Source organism: Choloepus didactylus, chromosome 19 (assembly GCF_015220235.1).
Source record: "Choloepus didactylus isolate mChoDid1 chromosome 19, mChoDid1.pri, whole genome shotgun sequence".
In the NCBI taxonomy this organism is placed as follows: Eukaryota; Metazoa; Chordata; class Mammalia; order Pilosa; family Megalonychidae; genus Choloepus; species Choloepus didactylus.
The window spans coordinates 39,739,708-39,767,006 of NC_051325.1; the positions used below are offsets into that span (position 1 = coordinate 39,739,708).

The window sequence follows — 27,299 nt, forward strand, 5'->3', positions numbered from 1 at the left end:
TCCCCTACTTTTCTACACATCCATCCATAAACTAGACAAAGTGGTGTTTGGTCCTTATGGCTTTCCCAATCCCATTGTCACCCCTCATAAGCTACATTTTTATACAACTGTCTTCGAGATTCATGGGTTCTGGGTTGTAGTTTGATAGTTTCAGGTATCCACCACCAGCTACCCCAATTCTTTAGAACCTAAAAAGGGTTGTCTAAAGTGTGCATAAGAGTGCCCACCAGAGTGACCTCTCGGCACCTTTTGGAATCTCTCTGCCACTGAAGCTTATTTCATTTCCTTTCACATCCCCCTTTTGGTCAAGAAGATGTTCTCCGTCCCACGGTGCCAGGTCTACATTCCTCCCTGGGAGTCATATTCCACGTTGCCAGGGAGATTCACTTCCCTGGGTGTCTGATCCCACGTAGGGGGGAGGGCAGTGATTTCACCTTTCAAGTTGGCTTAGCCAGAGAGAGAGGGCCACATCTGAGCAACAAAGAGGCATTCAGGAGGAGACTCTTAGGCACAAATACAGGGAGGCCTAGCCTCTCCTTTGCAGCAACCGTCTTCCCAAGGGTAAAACTTATGGTAGAGGGCTCAACCCATCAAACCACCCGTCCCCTATGTCTGTGGTCATGTTAGCAACCATGGAGGTGGGGTAGGCGAATACCCCTGCATTCTCCACAGGCTCCTCAAGGGGGCACTACATCTTTTTTTTTTTTTTTTTTTTTTCCCTTGTTTGTCTTTTTCTTTTTTCTTTTTTTTTTTTTTTTAACTTTCCATTCTTTTTTCAAATCACCTGTATGAAAAAAAAAGTTAAAAAGAAAACAAACATACAATAAAAGAGCATTTCAAAGAGACCATAGCAAGGGAGTAAGAAAAAGACAACTAACCTAAGATAACTGCTTAACTTCCAACATGTTCCTACTTTACCCCAAGAAAGTTACATAATATAGCAACATTTCAGTGAACTTGTTCCTACTACAACCATCAGAAATTAACAGACCATAGTCATTTCTGGGCATCCCCAGAACGTTAAATAGCTTATCTGTTCTTCTTGGATTATTGTTCCCCCTTCCTTAATTGCTCTCTACTGCTAGTTCCCCTACATTCTACATTATAAACCATTTGTTTTACATTTTTCAAAGTTCACATTAGTGGTAGCATATAATATTTCTCTTTTTGTGCCTGGCTTATTTCGCTCAGCATTATGTCTTCAAGGTTCATCCATGTTGTCATATGTTTCACCAGATCGTTCCTTCTTACTGCCGCGTAGTATTCCATAGTGTGTATATACCACATTTTATTTATCCACTCATCTGTTGAAGGACATTTGGGTTGTTTCCATCTCTTGGCAATTGTGAATAATGCTGCTATGAACATTGGCGTGCAGATATCTGTTCGTGTCACTGCTTTCTGATCTTCCGGGTATATACCGAGGAGTGCAATCGCTGGATCGAATGGTAGCTCTATATCTAGTTTTCTAAGGAACTGCCAGACTGACTTCCAGAGTGGCTGAACCATTATACAGTCCCACCAACAATGAATAAGAGTTCCAATTTCTCCACATCCCCTCCAGCATTTGTAGTTTCCTGTTTGTTTAATGGCAGCCATTCTAACCGGTGTTAGATGGTATCTCATTGTGGTCTTAATTTGCATCTCTCTAATAGCTAGTGAAGCTGAACATTTTTTCATGTGTTTCTTGGTCATTTGTATTTCCTCTTCAGAGAACTGTCTTTTCATATCTTTTGCCCACTTTATAATTGGGCTGTCTGTACTATTGTCATTGAGTTGTAGGATTTCTTTGTATATGCAAGATATCAGTCTTTTGTCAGATACATGGTTTCCAAAAATTTTTTCCCATTGAGTTGGCTGCCTCTTTACCTTTTTGAGAAATTCCTTTGAGGTGCAGAAACTTCTAAGCTTGAGGAGTTCCCATTTATCTATTTTCTCTTTTGTTGCTTGTGCTTTGGGTGTAAAGTCTAGGAAGTGGCCGCCTAATACAAGGTCTTGAAGATGTTTTCCTACATTATCTTCTAGGAGTTTTATGGTACTTTCTTTTATATTGAGATCTTTGGTCCATTTTGAGTTAATTTTTGTGTAGGGGGTGAGGTAGGGGTCCTCTTTCATTCTTTTGGATATGGATATCCAACTCTCCCAGCCCCATTTGTTGAAAAGACCATTATGGCTCAGTTCGGTGACTTTGGGGGCCTTATCAAAGATCAGTCGGCCATAGATCTGAGGGTCTATCTCTGAATTCTCAATTCGATTCCATTGATCTATATGTCTATCTTTGTGCCAGTACCATGCTGTTTTGGCAACTGTGGCTTTATAATAAGCTTCAAAGTCAGGGAGTGTAAGTCCTCCCACTTCGTTTTTCTTTTTTAGAGTGTCTTTAGCAATTCGAGGCATCTTCCCTTTCCAAATAAATTTGATAACTATCTTTTCCAAGTCTGCAAAGTAGGTTGTTGGAATTTTGATTGGGATTGCATTGAATCTGTAGATGAGTTTGGGTAGAATTGACATCTTAATGACATTTAGCCTTCCTATCCATGAACATGGAATATTTTTCCATCTTTTAAGGTCCCCTTCTATTTCTTTTAGTAGAGTTATGTAGTTTTCTTTGTATAGGTCTTTTACATCTTTGGTTAAGTTGATTCCTAGGTACTTGATTTTTTTAGTTGCTATTGAAAATGGTATCTTTTTCTTGAGTGTCTCTTCAGTTTGTTCATTTCTAGCATATAGAAACATTACTGACTTATGTGCATTAATCTTGTATCCCGCTACTTTGCTAAATTTGTTTATTAGCTCTAGTAGGTGTATCGTTGATTTCTCAGGGTTTTCTAGATATAAGATCATATCATCTGCAAACAATGACAGTTTTACTTCTTCTTTTCCAATTTGGATGCCTTTTATTTCTTTGTCTTGCCGGATTGCCCTGGCTAGCACTTCCAGCACAATGTTGAATAACAGTGGTGACAGCGGGCATCCTTGTCTTGTTCCTGATCTTAGAGGGAAGGCTTTCAGTCTCTCACCATTGAGTACTATGCTGGCTGTGGGTTTTTCATATATGCTCTTTATCATGTTGAGGAAGTTTCCTTCAATTCCTACCTTTTGAAGTGTTTTTATCAAAAAGGGATGTTGGATTTTGTCAAATGCTTTTTCAGCATCTATTGAGATGATCAATTGATTTTTCCCTTTCGAGTTTTTAATGTGTTGTAATACATTGATTGTTTTTCTGATGTTGAACCATCCTTGCATGCCTGGAATGAACCCTACTTGGTCATGGTGTATGATTTTTTTAATGTGTCTTTGGATTCGATTTGCAAGTATTTTGTTGAGGATTTTTGCATCTATATTCATTAGGGAGATTGGCCGGTAGTTTTCCTTTTTTGTAGCATCTTTGCCTGGTTTTGGTATTAGATTGATGTTAGCTTCATAAAATGAGTTAGGTAGTGTTCCATTTTTTTCAATGTTTTGAAAGAGTTTGAGTAAGATTGGTGTCAGTTCTTTTTGGAAAGTTTGGTAGAATTCCCCTGTGAAGCCATCTGGCCCTGGGCATTTATTTGTGGGAAGATTTTTGATGACTGATTGGATCTCTTTGCTTGTGATGGGTTGGTTGAGGTCTTCTATTTCTTCTCTGGTCAGTCTAGGTTGTTCATATGTTTCCAGGAAATTGTCCATTTCTTCTACATTATCCAGTTTGTTGCCGTACAGTTGTTCATAATATCCTCTTATAATTTTTTAAATTTCTTCAGGATCTGCAGTTATGTCACCTTTTTCATTCATTATTTTGTTTATATGGGTCTTCTCTCTTTTTGATTTTGTCAGTCTAGCTAGGGGCTTGTCAATCTTGTTGATCTTCTCAAAGAACCAACTTTTGGTGATATTTATCCTTTCTATTGTTTTTTTGTTCTCTATGTCATTTATTTCTGCTTTAATCCTTGTTATTTCTTTTCTTCTACTTGGTTTAGGATTGGTTTGCTGTTCATTTTCTAGCTTCTTCAGTTGATCCATTAGTTCTTTGATTTTGGCTCTTTCTTCCTTTTTAATATATGCGTTTAGTGCTATAAATTTCCCCCTTAGCACTGCTTTTGCTGCATCCCATAGGTTTTGGTATGTTGTGTTCTCATTTTCATTCGTCTCTATATATTTAGCAATTTCTCTTGCTATTTCTTCTTTAACCCACTGATTGTTTAGGAGTGTGTTGTTTAACCTCCAGGTATTTGTGAATTTTCTAAGTCTCTGATGGTTATTGACTTCTAATTGTATTCCATTGTGGTCAGAGAATGTGCTTTGAATAATTTCAATCTTTTTAAATTTATTGAGGCTTGTTTTATGTCCCAGCATATGATCTATTCTGGAGAAAGTTCCGTGAGCACTAGAAAAGTATGTGTATCCTGGTGATTTGGGATGTAATGTCCTGTAGATGTCTGTTAAATCTAATTCATTTATCAGATTGTTTAGGTTTTCAATTTCCTTATTGGTCTTCTGTCTGGTTGATCTATCTATAGGAGAGAGTGATGTGTTGAAGTCTCCCACAATTATTGTGGAAACATCAATTGCTTCCTTTAGTTTTGCCAATGTTTCTCTCATGTATTTTGTGGCACCTTGATTGGGTGCATAGACATTTACGATTGTTATTTCTTCTTGCTGAATTGCCCCTTTTATTAGTATGTAGTGGCCTTCTTTGTCTCTCAAAACATCCCTGCATTTGAAGTCTATTTTATCTGAGATTAATATTGCTACACCTGCTTTCTTTTGGCTGTAGCTTGCATGAAATATTTTTTTCCATCCTTTCACTTTCAATTTCTTTGTGTCCCTGTGTCTAAGATGAGTCTCTTGTATGCAACATATTGATGGTTCATTTTTTTTGATCCATTCTGCGAATCTATATCTTTTAATTGGGGAGTTTAGTCCATTTACATTCAACGTTAAAACCGTGAAGGCATTTCTTGAATCGGCCATCTTATCCTTTGGATTATGTTTGCCATATTTTTCCCTCTCTCTATTAATATCCTTTATTGTACCCATACCGAATCTCTTTAGTACTGAACCTTTCTCCAAGTCTCTCTGTCCTGTCTTTGTTTCTCTGTCTGTAGGGCTCCCTTTAGTATTTCCAGTAGGGCAGGTCTCTTGTTAGCAAATTCTCTCAGCATTTCTTTGTCTGTGAAAAATTTAAGCTCTCCCTCAAATTTGAAGGAGAGCTTTGCTGGATAAAGTATTCTTGGCTGGAAATTCCTCTCTCTCAGAATTTTAAATATATGGTGCCACTGCCTTCTTGCCTCCATGGTGGCTGCTGAGTAGTCACTACTTAGTCTTATGCTGTTTCCTTTGTATGTGGTGAATTGCTTTTCTCTTGCTGCTTTCAGAACTTGCTCCTTCTCTTCTATGTTTGACAGTGTGATCAGTATATGTCTCGGAGTGGGTTTTTTTGGATTTATTCTATTTGGAGTTCGCTGAGCATTTATGATTTGTGTATTTATGTTGTTTAGAAGATTTGGGAAGTTTTCCCCAACAATTTCTTTGAATACTCTTCCTAGACCTTTACCCTTTTCTTCCCCTTCTGGGACACCAATGAGTCTTATATTCGGACGTTTCATATTATCTATCATGTCCCTGAGGTCCATTTCGAGTTTTTCAATTTTTTTCCCCATTCTTTCTTTTATGCTTTCATTTTCCATTCTGTCATCTTCCAGGTCACTGATTCGTTGTTCAACTTCCTCTAGTCTTGTACTATGAGTGTCCAGAATCTTTTTAATTTGGTCAACAGTTTCTTTAATTTCCATAAGATCATCCATTTTTTTATTTAGTCTTGCAATGTCTTCTTTATGCTCTTCTAGGGTCTTCTTGATTTCCTTCATATCCCGTACTAGGGTCTCATTGTTCATCTTTAGTTCTTTGAGTAGCTGCTCTAGGTGTGTCTCTTCTGGTCTTTTGATTTGGGTGCTTGGACTTGGGTTATCCATATCGTCTGGTTTTTTCATATGCTTTATAATTTTCTGTTGTTTTTGGCCTCGTGGCATTTGCTGTCCTTGATAGGGTTCTTTTAGGGTTTGTAGACCAGTTGAAGTCCTTATCTCTAATTTATCAGATCTACAGCTTCGTGGAGTACACTTTCTCTAACTAACCAGCAGGTGGCGTCCACGAGCCACCTGTTCTCCACAAGCCAGATCTCCCCTGCTTAGCCTTTTTGGTGAGTGGGGGAGTGAGTCTTGTGGGGCCCAATTGGTGTCCCAAGCTTGCGTGTGTAGTTGGTGTTGCCTGCCCTGTATGTGGGGCGTGTTTCTGGGCAGTCGGGGAGGGGGGGTGGCCCTAACAATCAAATCTCCCTGATGATCCTAGAGTTTTAAAGCTACTGCAATAGTCTAATCCTTCAGTTCAGTCCTGCCACAGTTTGTCTCTGCCACTGACCCACAAGTCTTTGGTATTGGCGTATGGCTCCTGAGACTTGCAAGTGGGCCCCTCTTCCAGGCTGTGCACCCCGGGTCCTCTGTTGAGGGATGACTGTGCTATGTCACAGGTGAGTGCCGTCCCCCCAGGGCAGTTCTGGGCTGCTGGGCTGTGTTGGGAGGCTCCCAGTCTGCTCAAATGATGGCTGAATGGGGCTCTGTTAATTCACACTGCTCCCCCTTCCCAGCTCTGGGACATTCAGCTGAGGTTGCAGGGAAGGCTAATGTCCACGCCCAGTTTTGTGGTGTGTGCCTGTTATTTGAAGCACTTCCGTCACACTGGGTTGTCTGGGGCAGCTCTGGGCTATGGGGCTGGCGATGGGCAGGAGTGTTTCCTGTCCACCAGGATGGTGGCTGTGAGCGGACACCCCCCTTTTCTTGGGAAGTTGTGTTGTTTAGTGAATTTTCTCAGCCACTGGATTATTGCCTTTTGTCTCAGAGCTCTCTTAGTTCTGCTCTTGACTTGACGTGCCCAAATTTCAATTCTTTGAAGCTTTCTGTATTGAGCTTCTTAGAGTAATTGTTTTAGAAAAAGCAAAAAGGATTTAAAAAAAAAAAAAAAAAAAAAAAAAACGGCCCTCCTCAGAGATCTAATGGGTTATTGAAATGCTAATAGACAAAGCAACCAGGGCCATTAAGGAAAGATGCCCAGGGCAGAGAGATCAGCCTTGCTTCGGGATTTGCATATGCGCCTCAAGGCCTGATCTCCGCCCTTCCCCTTTCTGTGTTCACCAGAACTCCAAAAATCCTCTGCTTTTACTTTGGAGCTTCTCGTGTTGTTTTCCTTCTATGCCCGTCTCCTCTCTGCTGGGCTGGCTGCTCTCAGAGTCTCTGGTGTCTGGCCTCAGTCTATCTATGGTTGGAGTTTGAATCAGTAGAATGAGTTTCCGATAAGAGCAGCCACTGCAATTCTCCCTTCTCCTTCCTGGAGCTGACAGCCCCTCCTCCCCCGGGACTGAGCCTGGCAGGGAGGGGCGCGGGTCCCCTGGCCGCAAAAACTTACAGATTTCGCTGATCTCAGCAGTTCCACGTTTTCATGAGTGTTGTATGAAGTATGCCCAAAGACAGATTGCTCTGTGGTGTCCAGTCCACGCAGTTCCTGGCTTTTTTTTTCCAGACCTTTACTCTTAAATACTTCAGTGTCTATTTCTTAAAAACAAGTACTTTTTTTACATTACCCTGATATAATTATGAAAATCAGGACTTATTAAAAATTTTGCTGGTTCTAGTAAAAAGCACAAGCAGGGAAAAAAAATTTTTTTTTCTGTTCAGGATCCAATCCAGGATTACACATTGCATTTCATTGTTATATTTTTTTAGTTTCTTTTGATGTGAAAAATTCTTGAGTCTTTCTTTGTCTTTCATGATCTTGATACATCTGAAGAATATAATGTTCCTCAATTTGGATTTTTCTGATGCATCCTCATGATTAGATTTAGGTTATTTGGTCATTCACTTTTAGCAGAAATACCACATAAGTGATGTTGTGCCCTTTTCAAGTGCATTCTATCAGGAGTCATATGATACCTCTTTGTCCCATGTACTGGTGATGCTAACTTTGGTTTACTTGTCTAAGGTAGTATCTCCCAGGCTTCTCTAGTGTAAAGCCATTATTTTCCCCTTTATAATTAATAAGTTTCTTATGAGAGGACACTTTAAGAACATATAAATATTTTGGTTTACTTAAACTCTCACCCACTATTTTAGCATCCATCATTAATTCTTGCTGGAATTAATGGTTGCCCAAAGGTGATTTCTAACTCCAACATTCCTTCTACATTTATTAGTTTATACTGTATTTGGCTGTGAGGAAGGGCTTTCCCTTCTCCTTATTTATTTGTTTATTTTATTTATTTACATCCACAGGAACTCATGAATTCTTATTTTGTTCTATGGGTTATATAATCTGTTTCTATCATTATTTTAATACTCATATTTCCAGATTTGGCCAGTGGGAGCTCTTCAAACTGACCCTATGTCCTTTTGACATCCTCATCATTCTTTGAGCACCTTTGTACTTTCTGACATGATGAAATGTTTCAGTTTCAACTTCTACTCAGCCTTTTCTGCAAGAAGCCCTCATTTCTTTTAGTGTAGAATTGTATTTAGAAGCGAAGATCTGGGTGAGGGGTGTGCTCATTGCTTCCTTAATATACACAAAAGATGTAGACATTCCTCTTTACCACCTGCCTTCCTATTCCGTGCTTCTCCTTGGAAATTATACCATCAGTTTGATTTTTATCCTTCTAGTTCCCTTTCTAGGCATTTTGTATAATACATATTTTTTTTCACCTTTAATATAAATAGGGTCATATGGTATGTATTGGACAAGTTGTCACTGAACAGTTTATCTTGAGATTATCCATAGCATTAAATATAAAGCGACTTCATTCTTTTTAATAGCTGATTAGAATTGCATAATATATAATTTGTCACAACTTTACTACTCCCCCCATTTTGAACATTTTCATTGTTTTTCTATTCTAAGTGTTTAACTGGACTTGCTGTGAATATTTGAATCTGTTCGTGTTTCCCTTTGATTATTCTTTGTTGCTTTAAAGCTAAGAAAGTTATTCCTTCTCACACCTGAAAAATATTTTATCATAGTATTTGAAGTACATGTCAAAAAGGAATTGAACTATTGAGGTCATCTGGTGTCATTGCTGACAAGAATGCCCTCTGTGTTGGGGCTTGGTGCTGAGGCTATGCAAGGCATGAGAAATGGCCTTGGCTTTTCTCCTCTGACTGGAGAAGTGACAAATAACAGGATCTAGGAACAGATGCTGTGCTAAACATGGATGCAGCAGATAGTCATTTGTTCCAGGAGTTGATGGCATGTGGTCCCTGAGAGCCAAGGCCCTCTGGATATCTTTCTGCACATGGAGCAAGCTGATTCTTCACTGGTGGAAGTGAAGAATTGGCTGAGCCAGGAAGGAATGGGAGGCAAAGGGCACTACATTAGCAGAAGTGCAAGTTGTGAGAGTATGAAGTAGTTGCTGGGGCCAGCAGTTGGCTGGGGCAGGAGCTGAAGCCTCATTGTGGGTTAATGGAGGATGAGTTTAGAAAGGAATGTAGCATTTAGATTGACATGGGACATGAATGCCAGACTGAATAATATTACCATCTTAGTCATCTTAATTGTGAGGTTTTGAGATATTGCTAATAGATACACAAAGAAAAAGTTAAACGAGACATTTGTTTCTAAGGCATGCTTCAGAAAACATAGTTAAAAAACTTTTTTTTTTAGTATAAAAGTAATGTATCCTTTTTGTAAATGGGAAAAAAAGCATTACCCAGGTATATGGAAAATGAGAGGGCTGCTGATCCTACTCTATATTGGTTATCTATTGCTATGTAAAATATAACCACAAACAATAGTTTAAAACAATACATTTATTTTCTCATAGGTTTTGTTGGTCAGGACTCCAGGCACAGTTTAATTGGGTCCTCTGTAAGGGTGCAGACCAGGGGTCCTCCAAGGCTGGGTTCTCTTCTGAAGGCTTGACCCAAGAAGGATTTGCTTCCAAGCTCACATGGTTGTTGGCAGCATTTAGTTCCTTGTAGGCTGAAGGCCTCGTGAGACCCACCATGGGATAGCTTACTGTGTAGCAGCTTGCTTCATCAAGCCAGCAAGGGAGAGTTATCTACTACTAAGTCGGACATTATGATCTTAGGTAACATAATCATGAAAGTGACGTCCTGTCACCTTTGCCATATTCTATTTCTTAGACGCAGGTTACAATTCCTGCCCCCATCAAGGGGAAGGGTACACAAGGACATTAGTACTAGGAGACAGGGATTATCAGGAGACATTTTAGGGTCTATCACCTGTCCCCTACCCCACCCCACCCCCTCAAAAGGGAAAAGAAAACTCCTTAGAGTCACCATTATTAAAACCAAATTCTGCCGACCATTATTCTCTGTATATACCAATGTATACTTAGGAGAGGTGAACAAAGGGTGACTTGTGATTTTGAACCTGGGAGCCCGGGAGAGAGCTTTATGCTTTGCCCTAATGCCTCCAGACAAAAATCTGTTATATAGTAGGAAGAGCATAGATTATTTAAATGACCTGTATAGATTTCCATACTGCTTTTTAAAATAGGAATACATTGCTTTCAGTAGTTTACCTTCTACTCTAAAGGTAACTTGATTAGCCCTAACTTTTTTTTTTTTTTTGGTATTTATGCCTCTCTGTCTCTTTCTCTCTGCACCCCCCACCCTCCTCCATATATATATCTAGGAGAAGTTGTAGATTTACAAAAAAATCATGCAGAAAATACCGAGTTCCTGTATATACCCCCATACTCCTAATTTTTGAATCAGGCTTCCTTGAGGATTCAATTTACTCTATGTCGTTTTGTTTTAGTAACTGCTCCCATGTTGGCAAGGACCACAGTATCCCAAGAGTGGATGATATCACTTAGCTGTTGCCATCAGCAACATATGTCCCAAATGAACAGTGTTCCCGCTGGGAAGTATACACCAGTGTCTGAGAGTTGGGATTTGTGTAGACTGTGGCCCAGCAGGTCCTTTCAGCAAGCAGTGGCTCTCCTAGTTTCTTGATGGGTTTCCATCACCGTGTTTCTTTTGCTATGGAACACTGTCCTGGGGAGGAGTATAATGTAAAAATATTAAAAAAAAAAAAAAAAGTTCTTTCTACTGCAAAAATTAAGATGGCTGTTATTCTAGAAAGCATGGAAAAGTAGAAAAATTTGTTTTTGGAAGACTTGAAATCCCATAGCTAAAAGACGGCCATTGTTTACATTCTTACAATTCTAAAAATATGTACTATTATATTTTATATATTATATATAATTTTATATTTTGTTTATGATATTTGCTTTGAGGGGTTTCTTTAGATAGTTATGCTGTGCATATTTTATTTCTTAATTCTTCCTTTGTAAATGTAGACTGTTTTTGCTGATTGCATCATTTTACTGTTCCTATTGTGCTTTTATTCATTATCATTAGTACTTCAGTATTAGATTAATAAAGTAGGGCTATTAGAAGTTAGAATTCTGCAGATTGTGTCACTGATACATGGACCCCCTGGCTGGGATTATGTACAAACTTTGTCTTAAGCAAACAACTGTGGGATTAGTGACAGCAATGATAAAAACTAATGTTCCTGTAACCTATTGTAATTAATAATGGGTTTTCTCTGCTATTACCTTATAGAAGCATGTATGAAGAGCCTTTAGAAATAAATCTTTTTATTCCCATTTAATGAAGAGAAGTCTTAGAGAACCTAACTCCCTTGTTTGATGTATTGGCAATTGCTGGAGTTGGCGCTGATCTAGACCCTGAATCCCAGGATGCCCTTCTTGGTGGGAATGGTCCCCAGGAGCAATTCCACAGTCTGTTCCTCTGCTGACGAGGCTCTCTCTCAGCTCTGTGAACATCCTGGAGTCTGTCTAGGGTCTAAATGTTGCAGAGGAGATTTGCGGACTGGATGTTTGTGCCTAACCCTGAGAGAACTTCTTTATAATCTCATCTTTTAGACTAGACTCTGTCATGGAATTAGTTTTATGAAGAGAACCTGTTAATTCTAGAAAACCGCTAACATCAAAATATTGGGCAATTTTCTTACAGCTCTAATAATACCTTGTAGAAGTCTATTCAGCATCTGGATAAATTTAATAGAAGCATTGCATTCTTAGAAAAGACTGGTTAGCACATTTCTTGAGAGGTTTCATTTGCCACATATCATCTTACTCTGAATTGCTGTGTCATTGTCTTAATATTGTGGGTGATTCTTAGGGTAACTGTTAATAATCCCTTTCTGTCCCAGCTAGCTCCCTTCATATGGGCAGGGCTAGGAGGGACAGGCTCTCTGTTTAGGAGAAGAGGTGGAACCATGGTTGTGCGTTGGGCACCAGTAGATGTGATGAAAACAAGTATATTTCTTTTACAAAGGACAATATAGAAGTGTGTAGGGTAAAATACTTCCCCACCCCCTGCCTCATACCACTTCTTAGAGATAACTACTCTTAACCCTTGGGGTGTGTCATTCTGGACTTATGTTTTTGTGTGTTTATAAATATAACGCAAACCTCTGTGGTTAGTTTTTACCTTGATGGCAGTTTATCATAGATAATGTACTGGAATGTGTTTTTTTTCTCTTAAAAATATGTGATAGACCTTTTTCCTTGTGATGAACCATTGTCATCTGTTTAATGGCTACATAATATCCCATCATCTGGAAGTACCATAATGGATTAACTAGGCTCCCAATGATGGAAGTTTGTTTTCCTAATTTTTTATTTTTATGTTTGCACATTCTTATACTTTGTGCACTAATGTTATTGTTTCGTATCACAGTTTAAGTGCTGAAAGACAGTATCTATTCTTTAATATTTATGTTTCAGTTTCACTACTGAGGCTCTGAAGTTAAGTGCCTTCCCAGTAGCACATGACTAACAAATGGTGAAGCTGGGATTTAAATGCTGCCCTCTTAACAACGTGACTCTCCCACCTCTCTGCTGCTCTGGGCTAATCTGCATAGTCGGAGATAGTTTGAAAGACAGTTTCTCAGGGTTTGTGGAGATTTTGATAGGCTGCTTCTGAAGTCCTTCCTCCATTTTAATAAGCAAATATTGGGCTTGGAAACTCTTTTTATAAAGGACCTATGTTTGTGACTCAGAAACTCTCTTGTCTTTGATGACATTTGGTAAATTTTTGTGATGAATGAGATATTATAAACATAGGCAGCTAGGACATTTTGCATAGTGTGGCTTGGGGATTACCTGCTTTGTCAGAAAGACAGGAAGTCATTTTTTTGCTCAGTCCCCTTTATAGTCTGAATTAGGTAAGATATCTGTGTGTAATAAATACCTCTAATTTTGCTGTTATCCCATGTAAAGTTCTTCTTTATGTTATTGGATATAATTTGCTGAAAGAAACGGATAGAGGTACACTGATAATAATGTGTTTTTCTGTTATAATACTTGGTTAATTTTCCAGTTTAATTATCTTTTCAAGAAAACCCTAAATTATGTTGTGATACTGTTTGACCAGTATGAATTTGTATGTCCTCCAGGTCACACTGTTTGCATATGGAACAGTTGCCTGAAAGAGGGTAGATAGCTGTCCCCCCTAGTTAAACACTTGTTTCTTTCCAAATTTTGAGGTTGTACAAGTCAGTGATATATTTGGAATAGGTCATTCCTTCAGGAAGGCAGGGCTAGGTGGAAATTCAAAGGAGGTGGGTTTCAGGTATTGGCCACTCCAGCAATGGACTGGGCTGTCAGGAGAGAACAGCCTCTCTGTTAATGCACCTGTCCTGGTAGTGTGGGCAGAGCAGACTATAGGAGAGGGTCAGAGGTCAGACCAGATGGCCTTTAAATTCTCAAATCTTAAGATTTTGAGAAAATCTAAGATAGAGTGCTGTTTGTCGACCTGAAAGGCAGGCTTAAACATGTTGTCGAACGTCTTGGATTGGTTGTTCCCAGAAGCAGACTCCAAGGCAAACCTTCCAGGACATGTAATTTTTTTGTGATGTGCAGGAAACACCAATTAGGGATACGGAGAAGTGAGGTGGGAAGGGCAGCCATACAGGGTGTGTTACAAAGACACTGGGTGACTGGAGCTTAAACCTGTGGGGAAAGTTTAGAAAATGATATGAAGCACGTTTTAATTTATCAGCGCTTCTGATCTGCCCTGCTTCTGAGGTTTAGAAGTTTCTGAAAAGAACATTTTGGCAACAGAGATGCAGATACTGGCCATTGGAAGTTGGCTTCACTGTTCAGAAAATAAGTAAGGCCTGATGGATATGGGTGAGGCTCTGACAGTACCTACTCTGCCTCATGAAAAAGCCTTACTCACCTGAGCCTCAGTAGTGAACTGAGACATGAAAAATACATAAGTGCTAAAGAATATATTTTGTCATTCAGTATCACTGCTAGAATTGCCAAATATATTACAGATATATTACATATATATTATATATATATATATATATGTATTAACTTTGGACTGGACACATTTATATACATTAGTAGTATATTATGTCACAGTAGTAAAAAAAAAAAAAATCAATGAGATGCTTTATCCCCCAAATATTGTAATATGCTATGTTTGGGGGGGTAAAAAAAAAAATACATGTTAGCATATGAATTGAAAAAAAATATGAAGGCACCAGACACCAGACCACTAGCCATGGTTATCTCCAGGATGTGTTAAAAGGGGTATTCATTATTTATAGTATGTTTGAGTTTTTTATAATAAACATATTTCTGAAATAAATAAGAACTGAAAGGATATTAATTCCTCTTTTTAAAAAATCAGTCATAGAGTGTTTAATTGTTCGATTCCATTTCAGATAAGCTGGTAAACATAACCTTTTTAAATAAATTACCTGTTCCTAATTTTTCTCTGATTTATAACAGCTTTTTATAAGTTAAGGATTGTATTAGGGTTCTCAAGAAAAACAGAACCTAAAGGACATATATGTATATGTAAATGTTATGATATTTATGATAGGAGTTGGCAAGTCCGAATTCCATAGGGCAGGCTGCAAGTTGGGAACTTTGATGAAGGTTTCATTGATTTTCCCAGGAGAAGCTGGCTGGCCAAAGTAGAGACAGAAATTCTTCTTTCTGACTGCTGAAATAATCCGTTCTCCCTTTAAGGCCTTCAGCTGATTAGTTGAGACTTCTTTCATTGCTGAAGGCAATCTCCTTTGTTCATTGAAGATGTAATCAGCCAATGATGCAATCAACTGACTGATGACTTAAATTCACACAATACCTTCATACTGACAATCAGGCCAGTGCTTGCTTAACCAAACAACTGGATGGCTATAACCTAGCCAAGTTGACACATGAATCTAACAACACAGGGATTTCTACCTTTTTATTTGTTTTTAAATTTGAGTTGGTTTTTTTTTTTTTTTTTGACTTTTTTTGTATGATCAAATCTATTAGTCATAACCTTTTTTCTTTTAACATTTGATGTAATTCTTTGCAAGGCCTTTCTGCCCAAGTTTAGGTAGTTACCCATATTGTCTTTGGTACTATATTGCTTTATTATTAATGTTTTGCTGTCTAATCCAACTGGAATTTTATTTTGGTGTATGCCATGATATAGAGATCTAACATTATTGTTTTGACCTAGTTCACCACCTATTTAAGCACAATCTCTTTTCCACTCAGTTGAATTGTTGCCTTTGTTACTTGGATCTTTTTTGTTTTTCTAGAATATTTTTTTCTTGAAGTCTTTAACCTGAGTATTTGTGTGTATCCCATCACCTTCCTCTAAAACTTGTCTTTCCTTCATGATTTCTGATCCCTCCTAGCTTAAGCTAGTTCATGACCAACTGTGATCTCCACAGTCTCTCCCTGTCATGACCCTTTGATTCCCTCTCCCACTTGTATCTATTCTGTTCTCAGTTTATAATCTGAAGGCCCAAGGCCATTTTCTGCACTAGGCCCTGGCTTGGTTTGCAGATTGACCTATAGACTGCAATAGGAACTAGTGCTCATCTTTGGGTGGGAGACAAGCAGCATGGGTAAGGTTTCTGTGTGGCAGGCACTGTGATTGGCATATCTTGTACAGGGGCCTGGGATGGGAGCGGCTAGATGAATATTTTTCTAAAGAAACCCAGAAGTAGCTATTTGAGAGTTGGGAGATTTTGAATTTTTTTGGACTGGCTGATTATTAGAAATGTCTCATGTCCATCTTTTCTGTCATCAGCCCAGTCATCCACTAAATGGTTATGGGGAATGGAGTGGCTCAGTGAATTTGAGTGATAGGGTTTCCTTAGTGGTTGAATCAAGAGCCAAGGTCTGCATTTGGTGGTAGCAATCACATCTAACACTGGTAGATGATCTGTAAACTGCTGCAGCTTTCTGACTGCTGAAATAATTCTTCTCTGGAATTTCCTGATGAGGTCTTGAGGGACCTGGTTGCAGCGTTCCACATTTCAGACCTGAGGGCAGGGAACATTGCTGAACAAATGGGAAGAAAAATTGTTCCTCTCTTCACTTTTTCCTGAAAGTGTCTGAATCATTCTCCAGCATGAAATAATCATTATGTATCTTTTAATTGCAGGAAACTACTCATACTTTCCTAATATTTTTATGTTTCCTTGTCAACTTCATTTTTTGTGTCTTTAATTGTGCTTTCACAGCTTTATTCCTCTTCCTCCTCCAGTCTCCTCCTAGACCTCGGGGACACCAGCCCACCTCAGTGATGACAAATGATGCCCTTAGACTCTACACTGAGCCATGGAGTGCTTTCCTCCTATCCTGATTTGTTGAGGACAGAAGGTTCTGAAACCTTCTAAGAATACCCTTAAAGCCCTCTCAGTGACATGTTAGTGAGTCCCTCTGGAAAGCCTGGTGATTGGTCAGCTGCCCTGTAATGCTGAGGAAGAGCTTGTGCTCTCACATAGGGGAATTTTGTGCTGTGTGAGAGGTAAATAATTTCAGCAAGTATTTATGTACTGCTTGCCTTGATCAGTGGGGAGACCAAGATGAATAAGGCTGTTGCCATACAAACATGGGTAATCTTCCTGATGTGCTCAATGACCAATCCTGAGACACTGGGATTTCAAAGAGCGAAAGAGTCTTTATTGCAGTTCTGCAAAGTGGGAGACCAGGAGATAAAAATCTCAAATCTGTTCTCTGTAAATTGGACAAACTTTGGGTTTTTATGAAATGCAAACAAAGGGAGGTGGAGATAGTGACGTTGGGAGGTTAGGAAATATTGGTTGATTTGTTCATTTGGAAGCATGTAAGCTCTGCTCTTGTGGATAGACAAAAGCTGGCTAGGGCAAGCATGTGGTTACAGGTTAAAAAACTGGATTGTAAATTGTTTAAACATTCATTAGGAACTCACAAAGTGTGGCTGGAGTAATACATAAAGTTGTAAATAGTTCAATCTGTATAAGATAATAAGTAAGGAGGCTAAGCTAAACAAAGTGGGCCATTAAGGGCTGTTAAGAATTGACAGAATCCAGCTGGGGCAGGTATGGTAGGATATGGGAATACAAGCAAGGCCAGTCACAAATTAACCCTTCATTGTCCAATTTTTTAAATCATATTTTTTATTGTGAAATATGACATATATATATATGTGATAACTTCCCAAGTGCAATTTAACAAGTAGTTAGAGAGCAAATTTCAAAGAATGTTATGGATTACAGTTCCACAGTTTCAGTTGTTTCCTTATTGCAAAATATAACATACACAAAAACATACTTGCAGAGTACGACTTAACAAGTAGTTATATAGGAAATTTCCAAAAATGTTATGAGTTACAGTACCGTAATTTTGGTTACTTCCTTATTGTGGATTATAATGTATATACAAAAAGGAGATAACTTTCTCAAATTACGATTTAACAAGTAGCTATAGAGCAAATTTCAGAGAATGCTATGGGTTACAGTTTCCCCATTTCAGTAGATGCTGTGTCCCCTGTTCCCTCACGGGAGATCCCAGGTATGGCTATGGAGGATCACCTCTCCAGCTAACTGCCGCAGTGGGTGCACGGAAGTGGAGAGCCGCTGCTCACCACCTTGCCCAGCAGCTGTCTTGCCACTGCCAGCCTCGGGAGGTGGTCCCAGCTGAACAAATTCACCCCATCCCTCAAGGCATAGTCTCACTGTGTTTTTGTCCACATCCCCACCAGGTACCGTAGAGGTTCCTCTGTGGCCAGTCATACCCCAAAACCGCGGTTCCGGTCATCCTCCAGCCCCTCTATAGTTTCCTTCACAGAGGGGAAGCCCGCTCTGTTTCACCCACTCTACCATCTTCCTGGAAGCGTCTCTATTGTCCAATTTTATGCAGTTATAAAACAGCATCAGCATTAAAGAAACAAGTGAGTTATGACTCTTACAAATATTTACCTCTAGCTACTGCAAAAAGCTAACTTACTGATATTTGCCTTTAGCTACTTGCTGTCCAGCTACTTTAAAAGGCTACCATATATTAAGGCTGCCAGTTATTTGTTAATTCTCAATACTCGGTTTCAAGGCAGTCACCCAGTTGTCTAAGAGGTGGAGGAGAGCAAGTCCACAATAATCATAATTCATAATGCACTAAGATAAGTACTCTAGGAGAAGTAAATAGTGGGGCACATCTCCCATGTCAACATTTTAGAATAAGGAATGAGTAGAACCAACCATAATACAAATAGAAAGTGGCAGAGACTGCAAGATTTATTTTCCGTGAAGAACTCATGGAATCCAGAGAAGGCATGCAGAATCCAAGGAAAGCAGTGTTCAAGGAGGTGGTGGTCAAAAGAGAGCAGGATTTGGTGTGCATGTGGGAGGGGCATGCCTGGACTTGGTGAACTGGAATCATTCATTGTGCATGCAGAAATCTCAGTTTGGCTGCAGCATGGGAAAATGAGGATAAAATTATGACAATTGGAAATTATAATTTTTTGTGTCGTAAAAATTTGTTAGGTACAAGAATGAAGTAGTTCAGTGTGCAAGACCTTTATAGAAAAGAAACAGTTAATTTAAGTCTTGGGATATATATATATATATCTTTTTTGTTGTTTTGTTTTAATTTGGCACATTTTATATTTCTCGTCATTAAAATATTAATGTAAACATAATATTTTACTCCGTAATATTTTTAAGTGTTTTTTGATTTGTGGACCTGAAATTGTAGTTAATTTAAGACATCTCCTGACAGGCTAGTACCCATAACTGATTTATGTATACCTGCTTGCTGATTGCCTCACCCTGAGGTTTGTGTTATTTTTCCCCCAGCAGTGCAGGGTAGATTACAGGCAGGCCTCACAATCAGAAGGGCTTGTCTATCAGTGAGTTATATTTCACTGAATTGAATTTATTGGGGAAGTTTACTTCCTGGATCACCATGGTTAAAGGCTCACAATGCTGCTTTTAATGTTTACTCCTTCAAACAAAAACCAGCAACTCATTTTGTCTTGTTAGCATTGCCATCTTGAAAAAAGCTCTTGGTTTCTTCAGGGGCCACGGGCTTTGTGATGCTGACACCTGGCAGCATCTTCTTTCCTGGGGAGATTCTCTGCACTTCTGAGCCTCTGTCATCCTGGTAACTGCCTCTCAGTGCCCGAGGCAGCTTGTCCACCCATGTGCCAAGCTTGCTCACCTTTGGGGTTCCAGCTGTACCTGCCTTCTGCTTAGCTGTGAGAAATCAAGGGTTTTGATTTTTGGAGGTAGAGTTTTTATCATGCCCAGCTAGATTTACTTCCTTTTAAGAGGCTTACTGGATTTGTGCTATCTTTGGAATATCTTTATTTTAGCATATAACTTGACCATCTCTCTTGAAAATCTGTTGGTGGACAAGAAGGAGCAATATGAGCACAATGGTAGTCTGCACAGATGAAATTAAATTGGCTTGAGCAGCTCCATCTAGAGAGTGTAGATTGATGTCAGCATGAAGGCTGTCCTCAGTTCTACTTTTATGGGATATCTTTACCAACAACTTGGATAAAAACCTAAGAATACATAGGATTACAGAATCAAGAGTTAGAAAATTCATGGACTGCAGTGATCAAATAGAGTTTATTAGGGATAAATGTAACCTCCAGCATTGAGTTTCAAAAAATTATTTGGTGAAAAAGGAGATACATTTTAATTTATGTTTTAAAGAGACAAAACAAAATTCAAGGTTTTGGTGAACCAAGCTAGGTACTGTCAACTCTGTATAATGGGAGTGTTAAGAAAATCTTTGTAAGATTGCAGTTAATGGCTAGACTAGGAATCTTGTGGTTGGTTTTGTATTTCACATTTTTAGAAGGATACAGACAAAATAGAGTGCTCACAGGATGATCTGTCTCACTGCCAGGGCATATGAAAGCTGGGGGGAGTGATTCACTTTGGATGATAATTATAATAGTTTTGTCCAGCCTTGTTCCAGAAATGACATAAACCTGCTTATGAAAGATGTATTTTCTATTTAAAATGATAATGGCTTCCATTTATTCATTGATCACTATTCTGTGTCAAGCACATATTTTTTTTCAAGTGATTTTAAAATATAATTTATTTCACTTTTTGTAAGAAACAAAAAAATAAACCCAAGGCATTTGATGATGCACTCATAGGCTCATTTTTTTTTTAAACATCTGCATACTGCTTCTGCAAACAAATGGAGAAATAATCAAAGAAGGCTAAAATTACCCAAAACTGAGGAACAGCGATCTGAAAAATTAGGGCAAAAACACTATTTAATTACCATCTGAATAATTACAATGATATATAGGACAATATGGCCAGATTATAGAGAAAACAGATTATCACTGTAAATATAATATCCATATTCTGATTTGTTTTGAGAACAAAGATGCCTTTTTATAAAATGCCCTTGTTTTTATGAATATGTATTGTATCTCTTACCTAGATTATGTGCTACACAACAAATGAATACACCCTGTGTAACAACTTTCTGAACCTTAGTAATGTAAATCCTGATTCCAATATTCATGACCTGTCTCTTGGAATTGAGTGAAAAAAGTTTTTTTTTCCAAACACAAATTTCAATTCAGAATTTTCACAAAGGAAGAAGGATCTCACTTATGCCTACTTAGTATCACAAAAAATGAGCATATATATTAGCTATAATCATCTCTACAGCTCTTTGAAATAGATGGTGTTACTCCTTTTTATAGATGAGAAAACTGGATAATCAGAATAGTTAAAAAATTTGCTCAGCTTATTTATGCAACTTATAAAGGGTAGAGCTGGGATCTAAATTCTTCCATGTTGCCTCGGGCACAAACATGCCAGGTAAGGCTGGAGTGGTAGGGAAGATTTCTCTTCTGCTTATGAGCAGGTTAATTTCTGAAAGGCTCTTCATAAGTCCCATTTATTCCCTAGTCCAGAAAGAGAACATATAATTAATAGTGGCCAACATTTACTGAGCACTTACTATGTGCAGACACGCTTCTAGACTCTTTTACATGTAATTTATTTCCCAAAACTCAGTGAAGTAGTTATCATTATTGTCTCTAACAAGCACATGAGGAAACTGAGGCAAGCTGAGTAAGTAAAGGAGCCAGGATATGAATCAGACTGTCTAGCTGTAGGGCACCCTTTTGGCCACTGTGCTTTGTACATATGGATGCAAAATTTTTGAATAGAGAAAATGGCAGTTCTTTGTGGCATTGGTTCAAATTCTTCAGTATTTTCAACTCCCCAATTTTTTAAAAGTTCAAAGATGTTTGTATTATTTTGGCATTCTTTTTTTCATTATAAATAAGTTTATCACAAATACAGGACTTCAAACAGAAGCCAAAGGATGGCTGAGATTATTGGGGCTGGATGTGACTGTTGATGGACTCTGACTTCGGATCTTAGCTTTGTTCACACCTGTGGTGTTGTCTGCAGTGATTTTTGAATGACTGTCTTTCATATGGAAAAGGAATTATTAGGTTGAACTGTATAAAATGGCTAGTAGTTAACCTTTTTTTGCCTTCAAAATTGATAAATTCATATAGTTCAACCTAATAAGCCCCAGAGGAGGAAGCTCCAGAGAAATTTTATGTTTTGTTTTAAGAAAGAATTTTGGGATATTGGATGTTTGTCTTTTGAATTTTTTCTACTGACATGTCTTTCCCTATATACAGCTATTTGTCTGGGAAGTAGGTTTTCATTTCATTTCATGTTACTTTTTCTTCTCTTATCTTTATCTAACTGTTTTGGAGTCTCTTTTTTACATCTCTTGCTATGGATAGAAAGTAAGGTTTTAAGTTGTACTGCTTTGGGATACGCATGGATAACGTGTGTGTGTGTGTGTGTGTGTGTGTGTAATTTTTATTTGTTTAATTTGGCTATATAATAATATTCATTATATAATCAAACCTACAGGGTTTTTGCAATCAGTTCCCTAGTTCTGATTCTGAAATGTATCCTTAGAGTGTCATTTAGATTGAGTTTAAGAAGTCTTTGTTGCTTCTGATTATGGGATGGTGCTTGAAAAAGTAATCATATTATTTACCAAAGATTTAGTATGCTGCCTGCTTCTAATGAAAATTGTACCATTGCATTTAGGAAAAATTTGATTCACTCAAGTAAGAATCAGTCCCTTCAGGATATTTTTGGGTGACCTAATCTGTAGGGTAGGCGTGAGTTGAATTTAAGGTGATTGCTCTTGCTGGAGTGAGGGCATTGCGAACGCAATCTTTAATAAACTACATTTCTAATATGGACTCCTTGGGACAGCTTTACTTTTTGGTGCATGGCCTATCATTACCTTTTGTTTATTTGGTTTTTTTGGGGGGGAGGTGGTCAAACTTTTTTTGTCTCTTTGAATTTGATCATTGGGTCCTCAGAATTTTCCTCGTGCCTTCCAGACCAGGTTACTGGTGATTTCTGAATTTTTCCACCTCATGAATAACAAATTCTGGCTTGGGGTCCCTGGATTTCTTTAGGATTTTCCTCTGTTCTTCCCCCAGTCTGTGAAACCATGAGAACTTACATAACTGCTTAAAAAACTTGATCTCTTCTTTACAAAGATGAATCATGGTGTATCTCTACTACTTTTATCTGAAATTGTATTCATTCTCACAAAACAACCATTTTGGGAGGTTATGGCAGTCTGTTTGATGTCTCAGGTTGCATATTTAAGCTGTTCTTTTTATGTTCTATTGCTATGTATTGCATGTTTTATAATAACCGAGATAAGCACAAAGGATCTTTGTGTTATTGTTTTTGTGGTTTTTTTTCAGTAACAAGTACATTTAAGAAAACAGATGATCTTGTGACATCTAAAGCCCCAGCTGTTGATCTAGACCACAAGTTTAGATGCAAGGTTGTGGACTGTTTAAAATTTTTCCGCAAAGCCAAACTATTGCACTATCACATGAAGTATTTCCACGGAATGGAGAAGTCACCAGAGCCAGAGGAAAGCCCAGGAAAGAGGCATGTCCAGACAAGGGGCTCTTCAGCTTCAGACAAGGCCAGCCAGGATAGTCTGACTAGGAAGCGGGTCTCGGCAAGTTCCCCAAGTAAGTAATTTGGTTCTGTGTTCTGTCATAGAGGGCTCTTCTGCTCAGGTCACATTGCCTACTTACATTTCTGTTGTAAGTTGGTCTGGACCAGTTGATCTGGTCCAGTTGAATCCCAAAAGATTCAAAATGACAAGGGATCCCAGGAGTTGGATCATGGAGCTGTGGCACTCCTGGAGGAAGCAGCAATGCATGAGTCTCATTCTTGCTGCCCAGGTTACCTTGAGAAAGTCACTTGGTGTCTGAAGGTCTCAGTTCTCCTGGGATGTGGAATCCTGGGAAATCTGAAAGTGCTCCCGGAGGAGTGTAAAATCAGTTTCAGGACAGTAGGGCAGGGCCTTGCAGATTAATTGATCTCTGACCCTCTGAGGGGGTCAGTGAAGACTTAATGTGTTAAGGTCAAGGTGGAGTTTTGCCATATGTGCTGCATTATCCATTAGAAATAAAATGTGAGCCACATGTGTAATTTTAAACTTTTTATAGTAACTACATTTAAAACCGTGAAAAGAAGCAGGTGAAATTAATTTTAATAATACAGTTTATTTAACCCAGAATATCCAAAGTACTATCATTTCAGCATTCAAGTTATTAGTGAGCTGTTTTATACTCTTTTACCTGTACTACGTCTTTAAATCTTTTGTGTATTTTACACTTACTGCACATCTCAGTTCAGACAAGCCATATCTCAGGTGCTCAATAGCTTCTATGTGGCTAGTGACCACATGTATTGGAGTGCATAGTTCTGTTACCCTCAGCTGTAGGCAGTTTAGCTATACACTGGGTGAAACCAAGCACTGAGCTAGAAGGAGCAGCCTGAGGAAGACCAAGCTGACCAGTGGAGACTCTGGGTGGGGCCTGCCCTGTAGTGACTTCACCACAATCCAGTGTCCAACTCAGAAACCCACTAGGGGATGGATGAACCAGACTGCAGAAGACTGATACCCAAGGCAGGCCTAGTGCCAGTTATTTATTTAAAATGAAGCTTCTGTTTTTTTCCTCTTTCCAGCTCAGACCATCTCTGGGAAGGGATCAGAGCACGAGAGTTAGAATTGTCTCAGGCTAAAATTGTTCATTTAACAATTATTTACTGCCTGCCTGCTATGTGCTAGGCTCTGTTCTGGGCTCTTTATGAGAATCCCATTCTGCCTGATGCTCATGGATGTGGATATTCCTGGCACAAAGAAAGAACTGGCTGATTTCCAAGGCAAGGGCATCCTCATGCCTGGGCATTAGCTAGTCCTGCTGGCTTTGGTGGCCATTCTGTGTCTTTTTTTTTTTTAATTGTGGAATATAACATATTTGCATAGAAGTGGTAACTTTCCAAGTGCAATTTAACAAGTAGTAGAGAGCAAATTTCAAAGAATGCTATAGGTTACGGTTCCACAGTTTCAATTATTTCCTTATTGTGAGATATAACATGTAAGCAAAAAGGTGATAACTTTCAATGTACAATTTAACAGTAGTTATATAGGAAATTTCCGGGAATGTTATGGGTTATAGTACCATAGTTTCAGTTATTTCATTATTATGAAATATAGCATATATTAAAAAAAGGTGATAACTTTCAAATTACAATTTAATAAGTAGCTATAGAGCAAATTTCAAAGAATGTTAGGATTACAGTTCCACATTTCAGTTCTTTCCTTCTAGCTATTCTAATACCCTAGCAACCAAGAAAAAGAAAATTATATAGAGATTCAGTATTCGTAATCCTTTGTTAATTTCTGTCTTGTCTGTTGCTACCCCTTCCTCTATTTTTATCACTTTCCCAGTCTTCAGGGATGTGTAGGCAGTGACCACCCTAACCTGTTCATATTGAAAAGGGGTGTCGACATAATGGGAAAAGGAGACGCAACTGGTTGATGTTCTGGAAGAGGCTGTTGCCTCTCGGTTTCAGGACTTAGCTGGCATACGAGTTCTCTGGAAGATTTAAGTTTCTGAGGAATGAACTTAGTGATTGAAACTCTTATGGAGTCTCAGTGATCCAGGTATTCTTTAGGATTTTAGGGACTACTGTTGACTTTGGCTTATCATACTATGGGCATTTGGCATATCTAGGTGAAGCTTGCATAGGAGTAACCTCGAGGACAGCCTCTCAACTCTATTTGAAATCTCTTAGCCACTAAAGTCATATTTTGTTGCCTTTGTTTTCTCCCTTTTGGTCAAAAAGGCATTCTCAACCCCCCGATGCCGGGGTCAGGATCATTTCTGGAATCTGTGTCCCACGTTGCCAGGGAGACTAACTCACCCGGGGGGGGTCCTATCCCATGTCAGACGGAGGGTGATGAATCTGTTTGCAGAGTTGGGCCCGTCCCTTGAGGCACAGTCCCTTCACCTTTCCATCCATGTCCCCACCACATACTATAGGAATCCCTCTATGACCACTCACACCCTGAAACTGTGGTCTCGGGTATCCTCCAGCCCCTCTCTAGTTTCCTTCACAGAGGAAAAGCCTACTCCACTGCACCCACTCCACCACCTTCCTGAAAGTCTCTCTGTGTCTTTTTAGTGGGTTTATTTTCTCTGCTGTTTATCACAGAGTTAATTCTGGAGGCAAGCTTATTTCCTACAGTATTTACCTGGCCCAGGTTTCGTTTGGAACAGTGACAAACCTGGCTGCATGAGAATCACTGGGTGACTTGTTAAAAATTAGATTTCTGTTCCCTGCTTTCCAGACATTTTGATTCATTGACTCCGAGATTGGATCTATGCTTTTTTTTACTTTTATCCCTAAATATAAAAGTGGCATGTGATTGCTATAAAATCAATACAAAAGGAAAGTAGGTTTCCCTCCCATGACACCACTACTCCCTTAAAGATGTAACTTTTTAACAACTCTTTTTTTACCTTTTCAGATATCCAAACACTTGGATGTCAAAATATAAAACTTCTTTTACATAGTTGATATCATAGGCAGCTTTCTTTTTTATTAAAGATATTTTGACTCTTGTTCCATATATATATATACAAATACATACACACACACACACCTCATTCTGACAGTTGTGTACCATACTTTAATTAGCCATTCCTCCTACCAAAAACTTACGGTTTACCCATTTTTTTTTTTTCCCACTCCTACCAAGTGTTGAAGCAAAGTGAATCTCCCCAACTCAAACTCCAAGCCACACATTATAGCTCTAGGAAGCTCCAGGGCCCAGCTTTCTCCTCATTGTTCTACCAGGCCTAAGGAGTTGCTCTCCTATGCGTAGTTCAAGATGACTCCTCACCTGTCCTGTCTTCCAGCCATTAGATGGGAAGGATATGCCTCTTTCTTTAAAGTCACAACCCAAAAGTGCCACATATCACTTCTGTTCATATCCCTTAGGCCAGAACATCCATACATGGCCACATGTAGCTTAGAGAAAGCTGGAAAATACAGTCTTTTTCCTATGGAAGAAGTAGAGCAGTGGGTATTGGGGCTGCGTAGCAGTTTCTGCCACATGAACTAAGGATGAAAAATGCAGGGCTTGAGGGAGGGGCTTAGTGGAGAGCCCTTGGGCTGATGTCTGGGTGGGACCCATGGTGGGGTACTACTGATGGAGAATGAGGCTTGGAAGGTAGACATGGTAAAATGGTGGTGTCACTTCCTCTAATAGGCAGTGGGAATCCCTCCCAAGAGCATGCTCACTCCCATTCTGCCCTTGAGCTGCCATCCCCTTGTGCGGGTCAGAACATGCTCTTGGTCACTGCTTGTCCTAGCTGCATGGCGGTGCTCTGTGTTATAGAAGTATTTCTGCCTGAGGTGGTGGTGGTGGTGTTTATTCTTTCCTTTACTCTCTTGGAAGCAGCAGTCTGATGATAGTCGACCTCCTGCTCTCATAAGTTGGTGATGATCTGATGGAAGAATAGGGGTCAGGCTGTAGAGAGGCAGCTAAAAGGGCTTTGGTATTTGTTCTGATGGGGACCTGCAGC

The 27,299-nt window shown here is 39.0% G+C and overlaps 1 protein-coding gene across 3 annotated transcripts in view; it reads left to right on the forward strand.

The window, feature by feature from the left end:
- Positions 1 to 27,299, forward strand: part of PHF20 (PHD finger protein 20) — a 179,513-nt gene that overhangs the window by 96,602 nt on the left and 55,612 nt on the right. For all 3 annotated transcript variants that reach the window (XM_037812478.1, XM_037812480.1, XM_037812479.1), the window contains exon 10: positions 23,106 to 23,384. In XM_037812478.1, the coding sequence (XP_037668406.1) occupies positions 23,106 to 23,384 (279 nt within the window). The remainder of the gene's footprint in view (positions 1 to 23,105; positions 23,385 to 27,299) is intronic.